This window comes from Gorilla gorilla, chromosome X (assembly GCF_029281585.2).
Source record: "Gorilla gorilla gorilla isolate KB3781 chromosome X, NHGRI_mGorGor1-v2.1_pri, whole genome shotgun sequence".
Classification (NCBI taxonomy): domain Eukaryota; kingdom Metazoa; phylum Chordata; class Mammalia; order Primates; family Hominidae; genus Gorilla; species Gorilla gorilla.
In genome coordinates, this window is record NC_073247.2 from 61,795,064 (window position 1) to 61,809,773 (window position 14,710).

The 14,710-nt window shown below is 41.8% G+C and overlaps 1 protein-coding gene across 1 annotated transcript; it reads right to left on the reverse strand.

The window, feature by feature from the left end:
• Window positions 1–4,421: 4,421 nt before the first annotated feature.
• Window positions 4,422–7,297, reverse strand: CENPVL3 (centromere protein V like 3). The gene has a single exon (XM_031006026.2). It carries the CDS (start codon window positions 6,318–6,320, stop codon window positions 5,457–5,459), a length of 864 nt encoding a protein of 287 aa, XP_030861886.1. The 5' UTR covers window positions 6,321–7,297; the 3' UTR covers window positions 4,422–5,456.
• Between the last annotated feature and the right edge of the window lie 7,413 nt (window positions 7,298–14,710).

Here is a 14,710-nt window from a genome sequence, read left to right on the forward strand (position 1 = left end):
TTACAGCACCCAGAAATCAGGCCTTCATTTGTTGTTATGTTGATAGACTAGAATTAATGAAATGATGTGGAAAATGTTAATAATGCTGATTAAACTTTAATGCGTTTTGTGTCTGTAGCCACTACATTGTGAATAGAATAGCATAGAAAATTGAGGAACTATTATTTTTGTATTTAAAGACTATTGTTCAGTTTGCCAAAGAGGTCACTGGAGTCATTGATGAATAAGTGAAGTTCTTGATGAATAAATGAAGTTCTGATATGGTTCTTTGTTATATGACTCTTACTTGTTAACATAAACAAGTTAAAACCCCAAATTCATACTAGAACTACACTTGGAGAGATGCTTGCTAGGTATTTACCAGTATATATCTGGCCAATACCTTCAACTCCTGCCGCATCCCATGCACACCAAATTACCTGGTCTCCCAGCACTGACTAGTGGTTCCAGAGCAGTGGGCATTGCAAGTGAGATCAGAAGGGATGGCTAGAGAAAATGGGATATAAGGCCTTGAAGGGAATGGGAAAGGGCAAACTGAGGAGGGGATGAAGGGGTGGAGGAGCTAGCCCATTTCTACGAGTACATATGTGTGAGAATATATAGCTAATGTTCACTTAGAATGTGTTTCTTTACAAACTTCAATGCATATTCCATGAATATTCAAGGATATATATTTGTACATGCATGTACATAAATAGGCATTCAAGCACATAACTACAATAGAGTTAATCAATTTTATTTATTCATTTTTAAACAGGTTAATGCATGGACATATTAATGTGTATGTGCAATGAATGCTTCAAAATTTTCAAAAACACTGGCTAATTGTTTCCCCCACTTCTTTTTACTCAAACCGTAAATACATTTTTTCAGAATTTCCTACCATTGGCAGGAAATAGCTATATTTTAAGTTATGTGCTTTCTAAATAAGTATAATTCTGGAAGTTATAAAACCCCAATAGAAGCTCTACTTCAGTAACTGGTGCACAGTGAGTATTCTTAGCTTATGCAAACACAGATATTTATTGGATAATGATATGTCAAATGATGTACGGGGCACTTGGGATTCAGAAAGAACTGGGTAGTGTCCTCGCCTTCAAATTCTCACAGAAAACAGAAATTAAACAAATGTAATTTATGATCTGGTATTGGGGCCAGGATAGAAGTCTGATCCTCATGTATGTCACACTCTCTCCAGCTTCTAAGACCTCATATATATTATTCCACTCTCTGGAAAATTCTAGTTCTGCTTTTCACCTAACTCCTATTTATTTGCTATATCTCAGATAGCGTGTCTCTTCTTTTGAAAGGCTACATCTTGCCTCCATCTTGATATATACTGTCAGAACATCTTGAATTCCCCTACTGCTATGAGCACCTATCACTCTTTGTTGTAGTTTCTAGTTTTGTTGTCTTCCTCAACAGACCATGAGCTCCACAAGGACTGAGATCAAGGATGCCTTACTCATTTCTATATCCAGGAGCCTACTTCAGTACCTGCCATACCAGTGTGAGGAAAGACACTATGACAGCTTGAGGGCTCAGTTCATAGGATGGGGATAAAAAAGTTAGAAAAAAATAAATCCACGCCAATTTCCTATTCATATATAACAGTCAAAGCTGCATGATCGGACATGACTAGACGCTGGAAATTCACTGATGTAGGCTGTATTCTTAATATTCAAATAGTCGAGGATTTTATTTAGCAAGGAAATAAAATTTGGGAACAATGATTTTATGAAAGATGTCCTATTTCATAGAAAGGACACAGAAAAAAACAGTGCCTCTTTCTCTTCTTGATTCTATTCTTCCTGGTTGTAATTCCTAGAATGCTTATTATAGAGGAAAGCATCCTAACTACTGGGCTTCTTTCCCAGAGACTCTGAGGAAGCAAGCGTCATCCCATTCCCTATTAATTTCTCAAGTGTTAAAATCATCCAACAAGGTGCCATCACTTATAACGTCCACTGGAGGGCGATATACTGCTGCTGGTACCACCTTCTACAGCATAGCCCGCGAGGACTAACTTTAGTTTCCTAACAATGTAATTATAAGTCCTCATAGTGCAGAACACCTAATAAATAAAAGAAGCCTTTTCAGTAGATGTGAAGATACAGATGAGAAGATGGAAATGGCACCAACCCTGCGCCCACCTCCCATTTCCTTACCTATGACCCCAGGGTAGACCAGGTTCCCAGGGGTCCTGTAATACTTCCCCTCCATGCTGACTTGTGACTAACACAGAACACAGAGCTAACGGTTTCACCTAGAACATGGCCGGTCTCTTTAGGTTCCTGGGTATCTCATTCTGGAGAGAGGACAAGATTAGGAGATGAGTGTTATTATCATAACAATTTTAGAGATGACGACACTAAAACTGAGGTCCAAATAAGTTTATTAACTGGCCCAAGAATAAACTTATTAACTGGCCTCTTTTCTGTGCTTCCACAGCACCCCACTTTTTCCTAGTCACACTGTATTTGGAGGCTTTCTCATTCGCTAAATGGAAGTGATAAGGACCTAGAGACTGTGTTTTTTGTTCACTGTTCTATCTTAGCATGGAAAACAGTGCTGGGCAGCCAGGAGGCATAAAGTGGAGGAAGGCTAGGCAGAGAATAGGGTATGAGGTGGGAGAGGATGAGGTTCCATCTATGGTGATTCCCCTGTCACAGCTTGGATGAATGTGGATGGGGGAGAAACAGTGGATGTTGTCTGATAAATCCATTAAGAGGAGAAAGATCATGCAGCACCCTACGGATTTACTTCCTATTACTCCTTCTACCCTGTCACTGGATTGGTGTAACTCTCACTTTAAGTGTCCAAAAAAAATCACACCTGAGAGGGTATCCATGAAAGTATCTAAATCCTAGGATAGAGTGCAATCATGACCCTTGGTTCTATTTATCAGTGTCGTCGCCTAATAAGAGCAACCATCATAGCAAATTCTTGAGTGCCCGCTGGGCGTCAGCCACTGTGCCAGCAGATTATACACACGCCCTCATTTCATCCTCACAATGAAGATGAGGGTGGGCTTTTACAGATTTTTTTCTTTTTTGAGACAGAGTCCTGCTCTGTCACCCAGGCTGGAGTGCAATGGTGCAATCTGGGCTCACTGCAACCTCCGCCTCCCGGGTTCAAGCAATTCTCCTGCCTCAGCCTCCTGAGTAGCTGGGATTACAGGCGTCCGCCACCACACCTGGCTAATGTTTTGTATTTTGACAGATTTTACAAAGCTGGACAGTAGTGTATAGAAGAGTTGGGTTTTCAGCCCTTGCTCTTTCCTTGAAGTAAGAGATGCCTGAAGCATGGCACAGTGGCCACTGTCAGGGTCCATGATCACTAATGGCTCACAAACATTCATTCACAATTTTGAAGTGTAAGATATACTTCTGTGCAATAGAAAAAAAGACAGCTAACACATAAAGTAACATTAACTTTAAAGCCTCCTTTGGAAATACAGGGGAAAACACTGACTTCCTGCAACCTGTGGTAAAATCCCCCAAAGACTCCCTTAAACACCTCTTGCTTTCCCCTATGTTCCTTGCTGGACATAAGCTGCTCGTTGCTTCTCTTTCTCTCCAGTTCTTACTCAGTCATCCCCTTCCCCAACAGCTTGTTCTTTCTCAGGTTTTAGCCCGCCTCCCATTCCTTCTCACCAGCACAACAGTCCTCTGCTTGCATTCTCACACACAGAAACCAGCCTAGCACGCTTAAACTGTATGCCAAGTTAAAAAGGTGCTCAGCACGCTTGAACATGAGTCTTTAACCAAACTGATGAATGATTTGCACATGGCTTAGAGAAGCAAAAATTATCAAAACACGCTTTAAAAGTCATTCTCAGAAAAAGAGAGAAATTATATACACACATTTCTTTGGACAGAAACACTGACATGGCAGAAGCATGACATCTTGAGTCATTTTTTTCCATCCCTCTGGATCTATTCTATGCAATGGAGTGTAATATATGTGTAACTCAGTGCAATTTGGTATTTTCTGACCACCAATATGACTGAATCACCTAAGGCATATATGCATGTTCATGTTCTCCCTTCCTCTCTCCCTCCCTACCTCAACTCAATCCCTAGGTGGAGAAGGACTGGGGCAAGCTATTCCAAAGAACAAAGGAGGAATCTTGGGGAGTAGAGCAACATGTTGGAGAAACCAGGTCACAAAAACCTTCCCTTTAGGTAGGGGTAGGGGAAGATGGAAAAGAAGAGGTATGAATTGAAAGGTGGTAGCATCTCTATGTGAGGCACAGCCATGTCATCTCTCATATACATGGAAACACAAACTTACTTAATTGATCTCTTTTCCCTTCGTTGAAAAGGTAAGTCAAGTTAAACAATTCAACATGCAATGAAACATGTACAGAGGAGAGACAGACAGCAAGTAAAAGACATATGGAAAGAGTATCCAGGCCTTTTTACCGAAGTAGTAGAACAATGCAGACATTTATTAGAAGTTTGCTCCTTTGAAATATTATTATTACACTGAAAGTTGGAAAAAAGCTAAACATCCATCAGAGGAGGTTGATTACATAAATTATGAAAGATCCATATTTTTTAATTCTATGAAGCCATAAAATGATAATATTGATATGTATCATTGAACCCACCACTGATTGTTTGATAAAAATTTCAGATATCAAGAATTACATATAAATTAGAGTTGGTTTCGTAATATACAGCATAGAAATACATACTTTTCTATTATTAAATATTTACTGATTTCTGAATACTTACACATGTATAAGATAGGTATTTAGAAAGATTAAAGAGGGCATACAGCACACAGACGTTTCTCATTCCTGTCTCCCATCTCCTTTTCCAGAGACAGTTTCTAAAACAAAACTGAGGAAAATACTAACATCATTCGTCTAATAAGAGCAATGAGGTATGTAATACTAATGAATCTTAAAACATATCATATAAAAAACACTAAATAACTGGACTAAGTAGTGCAAACGTGAATGTCTATCTAAAACACACACGTCGCACACACACGATAATGAATGGAAGACGTCCTAGCACATGTTTACAAACTGGTTGTGTGTTGCCGTCCTACACACCAGACGCAAAGCGCTGAAAACAACAAGCCTGTTCACAATAGCACCAGGAACGTACAGTACACAGGAATCATCTGCAGGTGATTTGTGACAACTGTAGGCAGAACAGTAAAAGCGAGAGATACAATGGATGGTTTGAAAAATCAGAGACACTCTTCTTCCTTATCGAATTGCAAGATTAACGTTGTACTACGCAGACAAAGGTGTGTTCAAGATTTGGATCGTAAGCGAGTTCACCGAAAACTAGCGGAGGGGAAGGGCAAATACTGGAAGGGAATCCACGGTTTGACCAGGCCAGAAACACCTCTTTCACAGCATGGGATCTGTGCAGGTACTCGGACGCTCCCCGCAGGGCCGCCCGGGCCGGTTTCAGGCGGGCTTGCGGCCCCAGTCACTGCTCCTGTTCGCGGGGACAGGCAGGGGCTGACTGGGAGGACGTCTTGTGGATGGCCTTGTGCTCCTCGGCGGCCTCCTCCCCCGGGTCGCCACCGCCGACCTCCTCGATGACCACGCTGCGCACGGTGCCCTCGTCCAGGCAGTGCGGGGCGACGCCGTACACGCGGGGGTCAGAGACAGCTGCGTGGAAACTCTGCACCCCGCACCTGCTGCAGAAGCTGTGCAGCGCCGGGTGCGTGTTGGACCGATAGGTGACGATGCTTTCTGCGCCCTGGAGCAGCGTGAAGCGCGAGGCCGGGACGAGGAAGTGGCGGTGCTGCTTCTTCCTGCACAGCCTGCAGCTGCAATCCACGACGCGCAGATCTGCAGGGGCCCAGACCGCAAAGCGGACCGCGCCGCAGTGGCAGCCCCCGGTGTGATGCACGAGGCCCGGGTACTCGAAGGCGTCCAGCAGGACCTTGGCGGCGCCCTCGCAGCTGAGGCCCCACAGTTTCCTGAACGTCTCCCAGCGCTCCCGCTGTGCGCCCAGGTCCAGCTCTTTAGGGGACTCGGCGGGCGCCGGCGGGTCCGGGAGTGGCGCGGAGGGCAGCGGATATCTGGAGCCCGCCTCCCGGACCCGCCGCCACCGGCGCTTCCGCCGCAACTTTCCCAGCCACCTCTTGGCGGCTGCGTGGCTCCCGACCCCGACTTGGACCCGGGGGCACTGCGCGCGGCTGGCGCCCATGACCGCGATGGCCGCGCAGGCGGCGGGAGGATCCCCGGGCCGCTTTCGCCTCCGCCGCTGAGCAGTGGCGCGGTTCCTCACTCTGCCCATGGCGCCTGCAGACTCCCGAGCGCGTGCCCAGCCCGCTACCCCCATTTCCCCGTCAGTTGCTGAGCAGCCTCCTTGTCTGCGCCAGCAGGATTGGCCACTTGTTGAATGTGATGTAAAGGGACCCTTCCCTTGACCCTATCACAACAGCCTTTGCTGGCCCGAAATTCTGACTGAGCCTATCAGTTGCCCCTTCTCCTAAATGTTAATTTCTATTGTTGATTCAAATCATCAGCCTAACCTTAACATATTGAACCACTGAAAATACTGTAGATCTTTTAGTTAGCATGCAACAGCAGGTAGATCAGCTTAAGAAAAAAGAATTATTCATCTACTATAGAAGAGACAGAGTCATACATAAAGCCTTGGGGGGCGAAAATGTGTGGTGTGTAAGTAGTTGTACCAAAGTTAAGTGTAGTAAAGATGATGATCCACAGTACTATGTTACATCAGTGGACCCAACCAGAGAAAATACAGGCAAAAAAAAATTTACTCATTTAAATCCATCTTCTAAGGACAAGAGATAAAAGAAGAAACAGTACATTTATTTTTGTATCTGTGCCAAGAACAAATTAACAGCTCTGGCAGGCATGAATATGAAGTGGATATTTTGTTCTTTTAAGATTGATTTGGTTGATCGTTGGGCATAGTCAGAGGAGAGACCCCACAAAATGAGCACAGATCTTCTTTTCTGGGGTGCAATAAGCACCTGGGAAAACAGTGAGCAGTCTTAGGAAAGCTGCTTCTTGTGAGTTAAGTAGTAACATCCACACACATGGGTTTTAAGCAGAGATGCATCCATCTACCCACGACCTAGATTCAATGATTCTTAACATTTTGTTGTATGTATCTATATGCGACAACTGTAGACAGAACAGTAATTCGATAGGAATTACATGTATCTATATGCATGCATATGTGCATACATTTTTTCAAAAACATTTGAAGTAAGATACATACATTAATGCCATGTTGTCTCAATATTTCAGCACTCACATCCTAAGAATAAAGACATAATTTCTCTTTTTTGGAAGCTCAAGATTATGTATTTACTTATTTTTGTAAGTTCGGTGCTACATGTGCAGGTTTGTCACTTGGATATGTTGTGTAGTGGTAAGGTTTGGGGTTCTAGTGTACCCATCTCCCAAATGGTAAACACCGTAGTCAATTGGGACTTTTTGAACTCTCATTTCCCTCCCACCCTCCCTGCTTTTGCAGTCCCCGTGTCTATTATTTCCCTCTGTGTGTGCATGTGTACCCGTTGTTTAGCTTCCACTTATGAATGAGAATTTGATTTTCTGTTTTGGGGTTATTTTATTTAGGATAATAGCCTCAAGCTCCATCTATGTTGCTGCAAAATACATGATGTTATTCTTTTTTATGGCAGTGTAGTATTCCATGGTGTATATATAGCATATTTTTCTTTATTCAATCATCTGTTAATGGACACAAAGTCCGTGACTTCGCTATTGTGAATAGCACTGCAATAAACATACCAGTGCAGGTGTCTTTTTGATGTAACGATTTCTTTTCCTTTGAGTAGATACCCAGTAGTGGGATTGCTAGGTCAAATGGTAGTTCTATTTTTAACTCTTTAAGAATCTCCATACTGCTTTCCACAGGAGTCGTACTAATTCCCACCAACACGATATAAACGTTTTCTTTTCTCTGCATCCTTGCCAACATCTGTTAGTTTTTGGCTTTTTAATAATAGCCATTCTGACTGCTGTGAGATGATATCTCTCTCCTTGTGATTTTAATTTACATTTCTCTGATAATTAGCAATGCTGAGCATTTTTTCAAGTGTTTGTTGGACATTCGTATGTCTTCTTTTGAGAAATGTCTGTTCATGTCCTTTGCCCACTTTTTAATGGGGTTATGTTTTTTTTTCTTGTTGATTTGTTTCGTTCCTTATAGATTCTGGATATTAGTCCTTTGTCAGATGCCTTGTTTGTGAATATTTTCTCCCATTCTGTAGGTTGTCTGTTTACTCTGTTGATTGCTTCTTTTGCTGTGCAGAAGCTGTGCAGTTTAATTAAGTCCAATTTATCTATTTTTCTTTTTCCTGGATTGCTTTTCAGGTCTCAGTCATAAATTCTTTCCCTAGGCCAATCTCCTGAAGAGTTTTTCCTAGGCTTCCTTCTATGATTTTTATAGTTTCAGGTATTACATTTAGGTCTTTAATCCATCTTGAGTTAACTTTTGTGTATGGTGAGAGATAGGGGTCCATATTCTTCTGTGTATGGTGCTAATTTTCCCAGCACCATTTATTGAATAGGGTGTCCTTTCCCTGTTGTTTATTTTTGTCAACTTTGTTGGAGATCAGTTGGTTATGGCTGTGTAGCTTCACTTCTGAGTTATCTGTTCTGTTCCATTGATGTGTCTATTTTTGTATCAGTATCATGCTGTTTTAGTTACTATAGCCTTGTAGTTATAGTTTGAAGTTAAGTAATGTGATGCCTTTGGCTTTTGTCTTTTTGCTTGTGATTGCTTTGACTATTTACTCTTTTCTTGGTTCCATATGAATTTTAGAATTTATTTCTAATTCTGTGAAAAATGATATTGGTAATTTGATAGGAATTACATTGAATCTGTAGATTAATTTGGGCAGTATGGTCATTTTCATGATATTAATTCTTCTTCTTCTTCTTCTTTTTTGAGACAGAATTTTGCTCTTGTTGCCCAGGCTGGAGTGCAATGGCGCAATCTTGGCTCACTGCAACCTCCGCCTCCCAGGTTCAAGTGATTCTTCTGCCTCAGCCTCCTGAATAGCTGGGATTACAGGCATGCGCCACCACGCCCAGCTAATTTTGTATTTCTTGTAGAGATGGGGTTTCTCCATGTTGGTTAGGCTGGTCTCAAACTCCCAACCTTAGGTGATCCGCCTGCCTCAGCCTCCCAAAATGCTGGGATTACAGGAGTGAACCACCGCACCTGGCTGATAATTCTTCTAATCCATGAGCATGGGATGTTTTCTCATTTGCTTGTGTCATCTACAATTTCTTTCAGCAGTGCCTTGTAGTTTTCCTTGCAGAGCTCTTTTATTTCCTTGCTTAAATGTATTTCTAGGTGTTTTATTTGTTTGTGTGTGAATATTGTAGATGGGATTGAGTTCTTGTTTTTATTTTTAGCTTGAACACTGTTGGTGTATAGAAGTGCAACTGATTTTTGTATGTTAATTTTGTGACCTGAAACTTTACTGAAGTCCTTTATCAAGTCTAGGAGTCTTTTGGAAGAATCTTCAGGGTTTTCTAGGTACAAGATCAAGATATAATTTGTTATACAGCCACAATATCATTTTCACATCTACAAATCATTAATGATTTCCTAATATCATCTAACTCCCAGTAGATGTTTAAATTTCTCCAATTGTTTCCTAAATGTGTTTTATAAAAAAGATTCTTCCCTAAACACACTCTAATTAATATTTACACATCAGATTCAGTTGATATGTCTTTTTAGTCTCTTCAATCTACAATAATCTCACCAACATTTATTTTAATAGGCCAGGACAGTTATCTGCTGATTTTACCTGATTGTTTCCTGTGCCATTAGATTGCTCACCTATCTATTTCCTATATAACTAAAAGTCATATCTAAAGGCTTAATTAAACTCAAGTTACATGTTTTGGCAACTATGTCTCATAGGTGGTATTGCATACTTCATATTTCATCACATCAGAGGTTTGTGATACCAAATTATTCCAGTAGTAATAAAACTAAATGTTATCTCTTCACTAAAGTGGTAATTGCTATATTTTTCTATTATGAAAGCATGGTTTTTCCTCTGCAATAAGCAAGTAATCTTGTTGCAGGACAAGCAAACCCCAAATCGAGACTTAACCAAAAAGGGTTCTTGGCTTCACCCAGAAAGGATTTCAAGGGTTAGCTGGTAGTATTAGCTAGCAATCTTCTATTGAACATACTGCTCCTCTTAGAGCATAGCTAACTCATAGGCAGTGCACCCAGAGTCAGCAAAGTATGATGCTCTTGGCAACTGTATTTATACTTACATGGACCCTCTTTCAATTACCTGCAAATTAAGGGGCAGGTCAATGCAAATTGAGGGGTGAGTTATTTAAAACTTTCTAGGGGGAGGGGCGGTTCCAAGATGGCTGAATAGGAACAGCTCCAGTGTACAGCTCCCAGTGTGAGTGATGCAGAAGACAGGGGATTTCTGCATTTCCAACTGAGGTACCGGGTTCGTCTCACTGGGGCTTGTCAGACAGTGGGTGCAGGACAGTGGGTGCAGCCCACCTAGTGTGAGCCAAAGCAGGGCCAGGCATCACCTCACCTGGGAAATGCAAGGGGTCGGGGAATTCCCTTTTCTAGCCAAGGGAAGCTGTGACAAATGGTACCTGGAAAATCAGGTCACTCCCACCCTAATACTGCACTTTTCCAATGGTCTCAGCAAATGGCACACCAGGAGATTATATCCCATGCCTGGCTCGGAGGGTCCCATGCCCACAGAGCCTCTCTCATTGCTAGCACAGCAGTCTGAGATCGAACTGCAAGGCTGCAGCAAGGCTGGAGGAGGGGTGCCCACCATTGCTGAGGCTTGAGTAGGTAAACAAAGTGGCCAGGAAGCTCGAACTGGGTGGAGCCCACTGCAGCTCAAGGAGGCCTGCCTGCCTCTGTAGACTCCATCTCTGGGGGCAGGGCATAGCTGAACAAAAGGCAGAAGAAACCTCTGCAGACTTAAATGTCCCTGTCTGACAGCTTTGAAGAGAGTAGTGGTTCTCCCAGCAGGGAGTTTGAGATCTGAGAATGGACAGACTGCCTTCTCAAGTGGGTCCCTGACCCCCGAGTAGCCTACCTGGGAGGTACCATCCAGTAGGGGCAGGCTGACACCTCACACAGCTGGGAACCCCTCTGAGACGAAACTTCCAGAGGAACAATCAGGCAGCAACATTTGCTGTTCACCAATATTCACTGTTCTGCAGCCTCCACTGCTGACACCCAGGCAAACAGGGTCTGGAGTGGACCTCCAGCAAACTCCAACAGACCTGCAGCTGAGGGTCCTGACTGTTAGAAAGAAAACTAACAAACAGAAAGGACATCCACACCAAAACCCCATCTGTATGTCACCATCATCAAAGACCAAAGGTAGATAAACCCACAAAGATGGGGAAAAAACAGAGCAGAAAAACTGAAAATTCTAAAAATCAGAGTGCCTCTCCCCCTCGAAAGGAATGCAGCTCCTCACCAGCAATGGAACAAAGCTGGATGGAGAATGACTTTGATGAATTGAGACAAGAAGGCTTCAGACGATCAAACTTCTCTGAGCTAAAGGAGGAAGTTAGAACCCATTGCAAAGAAGCTAAAAACCTTGAAAACAGATTAGTCGAATGGCTAACTAGAATAATCAGTGTAGAGAAGTCCTTAAATGACCTGATGGAGCTGAAAACCATGACACGAGAACTATGTGACAAATGCACAAGCTTCAGTGGCCTATTTGATCAACTGGAAGAAAGGGTATCAGTGATTGAAGATCAAATGAATGAAATGAAGTGAGAAGAGAAGTTTAGAGAAAAAAGAGTTAAAAAAAAAAAACCAACAAAACCTCCAAGAAATATGGGACTATGTGAAAAGACCAAATCTATGTCTGATTGGTGTACCTGAAAGTGACAGGGAGAATGGAACCAAGTTGGAAAACACTCTTCAGGATATTATCCAGGAGAACTTCCCCAACCTAGCAAGGCAGACCAACATTCAAATTCAGGAAATACAGAGAACACCACAAAGATACTCCTCGAGAAGAGCAACTCCAAGACACATAATTGCCAGATTCACCAAAGTAGAAATGAAGGAAAAAATGTTAAGGGCAGCCAGAGAGAAAGGTCGGGTTACCCACAAAGGGAAGCCCATCAGACTAACAGCAGATCTCTCGGCAGAAACTCTACAAGCCAGAAGAGAGTGGGGGCAAATAGTCAACATTCTTAAAGAAAAGAATTTTCAACCCAGAATTTCATATCCAGCCAAACTAAGCTTCATAAGTGAAGGAGAAATAAAATTCTTTACAGACAAGCAAATGCTGAGAGATTTTATCACCACCAGGCCTGCCCTACAAGAGCTCCTGAAGGAAGCACTAAACATGGAAAGGAACAACTGGGAGCAGCCACTGCAAAAACATGCCAAATTGTAAAGACCATCAAGGCTAGGAAGAAACTGCACCAACTAACAAGCAAAATAACCAGCTAACATCAAAATGACAGGATCAAATTCACACATAACGATATTAACCTTAAATGTAAATGGACTAAATGCTCCAATTAAAAGACACAGACTGGCAAATTGGATAAAGAGTCAGGACCCATCAGGGTACAGTATTCAGGAGACCCATCTCATATGCAGAGACACACATAGGCTCAAAATAAAGGGATGGAGGAAGATCTACCAAGCAAATGGAAAACAAAAAAAGGCAGGGGTTGCAATCCTAGTCTCTGATAAAACAGACTTTCAACCAACAAAGATCAAAAGAGACAAAGAAGGCCATTACATAATGGTAAAGGGATCAATTCAACAAGAGGAGCTAACTATCCTAAATATATATGCACCCAATACAGGAGCACCCAGATTCATAAAGCAAGTCCTTAGAGACCTACAAAGAGACTTAGACACCCCACACAATAATAATGGGAGACTTTAACACCCCACTGTCAACATTAGACAGATCAATGAGACAGAAAGTTAACAAGGATATCCAGGAATTGAACTCGGCTCTGCACCAAGCAGACCTAATAGACATCTACAGAACTCTCCACCCCAAATCAACAGAATATACATTCTTCTCAGCACCACATGTCACTTATTCCAAAATTGACCACATAGTTGGAAGTAAAGCTCTCCCCAGCAAATGTAAAAGAACAGAAATTATAACAAAGTGTCTCTCAGACCACAGTGCAATGAAACTAGAACTCAAGAATAAGAAACTCACTCAAAACTGCTCAACTACACGGAAACTGAACAACCTGCTCCTGAATGACTACTAGGTACATAACGAAATGAAGGCAGAAATAAAGATGTTCTTTGAAACCAACGAGAACAAAGACACAACATACCAGAATCTCTGGGACACATTTAAAGCAGTGTGTAGAGGGAAATTTATAGCACCAAATGCCCACAAGAGAAAGCAGGAAAGATCTAAAATTGACACCCTAACATCACAATTAAAAGAACTAGAGAAGCAAGAGCAAACACATTCAAATGCTAGCAGAAGGCAAGAAATAACTAAGATCAGAGCAGAACTGAAGGAGATACAGACACAAAAAAACTTTCAAAAAATCAATGAATCCAGCAGCTGGTTTTTTGAAAAGATCAACAAAACTGATAGACCATTAGCAAGACTGATACAGAAGAAAAGAGAGAAGAATCAAATAGATGCAATAAAAAATGATAAAGGGGATATCACCACCGATCCCACAGAAATACAAACTACCATCAGAGAATACTACAAACACCTCTATGCAAATAAACTAGACAATCTCGAAGAAATGGATAAATTCCATGACACATACATCCTCCCAAGACTAAACCAGGAAGAAATTGAATCTCTGAATAGACCAATAACAGGAGCTGAAATTGTGGCAATAATTAGTAGCTTATCAACCAAAAAAAGTCCAGGACCAGATTGATTCACAGCCAAATTCTACCAGAGGTACAAAGAGGAGCTGGTACCATTCCTTCTGAAACTATTCCAATCAATAAAAAAAGAGGGAATCCTCCCTAACTCATTTTATGAGGCCAGCATCATCCTGATACCAAAGCCTGGCAGAGAAACAACCAAAAAAGAGAATTTTAGACCAATATCCTTGATGAACATCGATGAAAAAATCCTCAATAAAATACTGGCAAACTGAATCCAGCAGCACATCAAAAAGCTTATCCACCATGATCAAATGGGCTTCATCTCTGGGATGCAAGGCTGGTTCAACATACGCAAATCAATAAATGTAATCCAACATATATACAGAACCAAAGACAAAAACCACATGATTATCTCAATAGATGCAGAAAAGGCCTTTGACAAAATCCAACAACTCTTCATGCTAAAAACTCTCAATAAATTAGGTACTGATGGGACGCATCTCAAAATAATAAGAGCTATCTATGACAAACCCACAGTCAATATCATACTGAATGGGCAAAAACTGGAAGCATTCCCTTTGAAAACCAGCACAAGACAGGGATGCCCTCTCTCACCACTCCTATTCAACATAGTGTTGGAAGTTCTGGCCAGGGCAATCAGGCAGGAGAAAGAAATAAAGGGTATTCAATTAGGAAAAGAGGAAGTCAAATTGTCCCTGTTTGCAGATGGCAAGATTGTATATTTACAAAACCCCATCGTCTCAGCCCAAAATCTCTTTAAGCTGATAAGCAACTTCAGCAAAGTCTCAGGATACAAAATCAATGTACAAAAATCACGAGCATTCTTATAC

Coding starts and splice junctions, on each gene's coding strand:
- CENPVL3 (XM_031006026.2), bottom strand. CDS start 6,320: ATGGGGGTAGCGGGCTGGGCACGCGCTCGGGAGTCTGCAGGCGCCATG.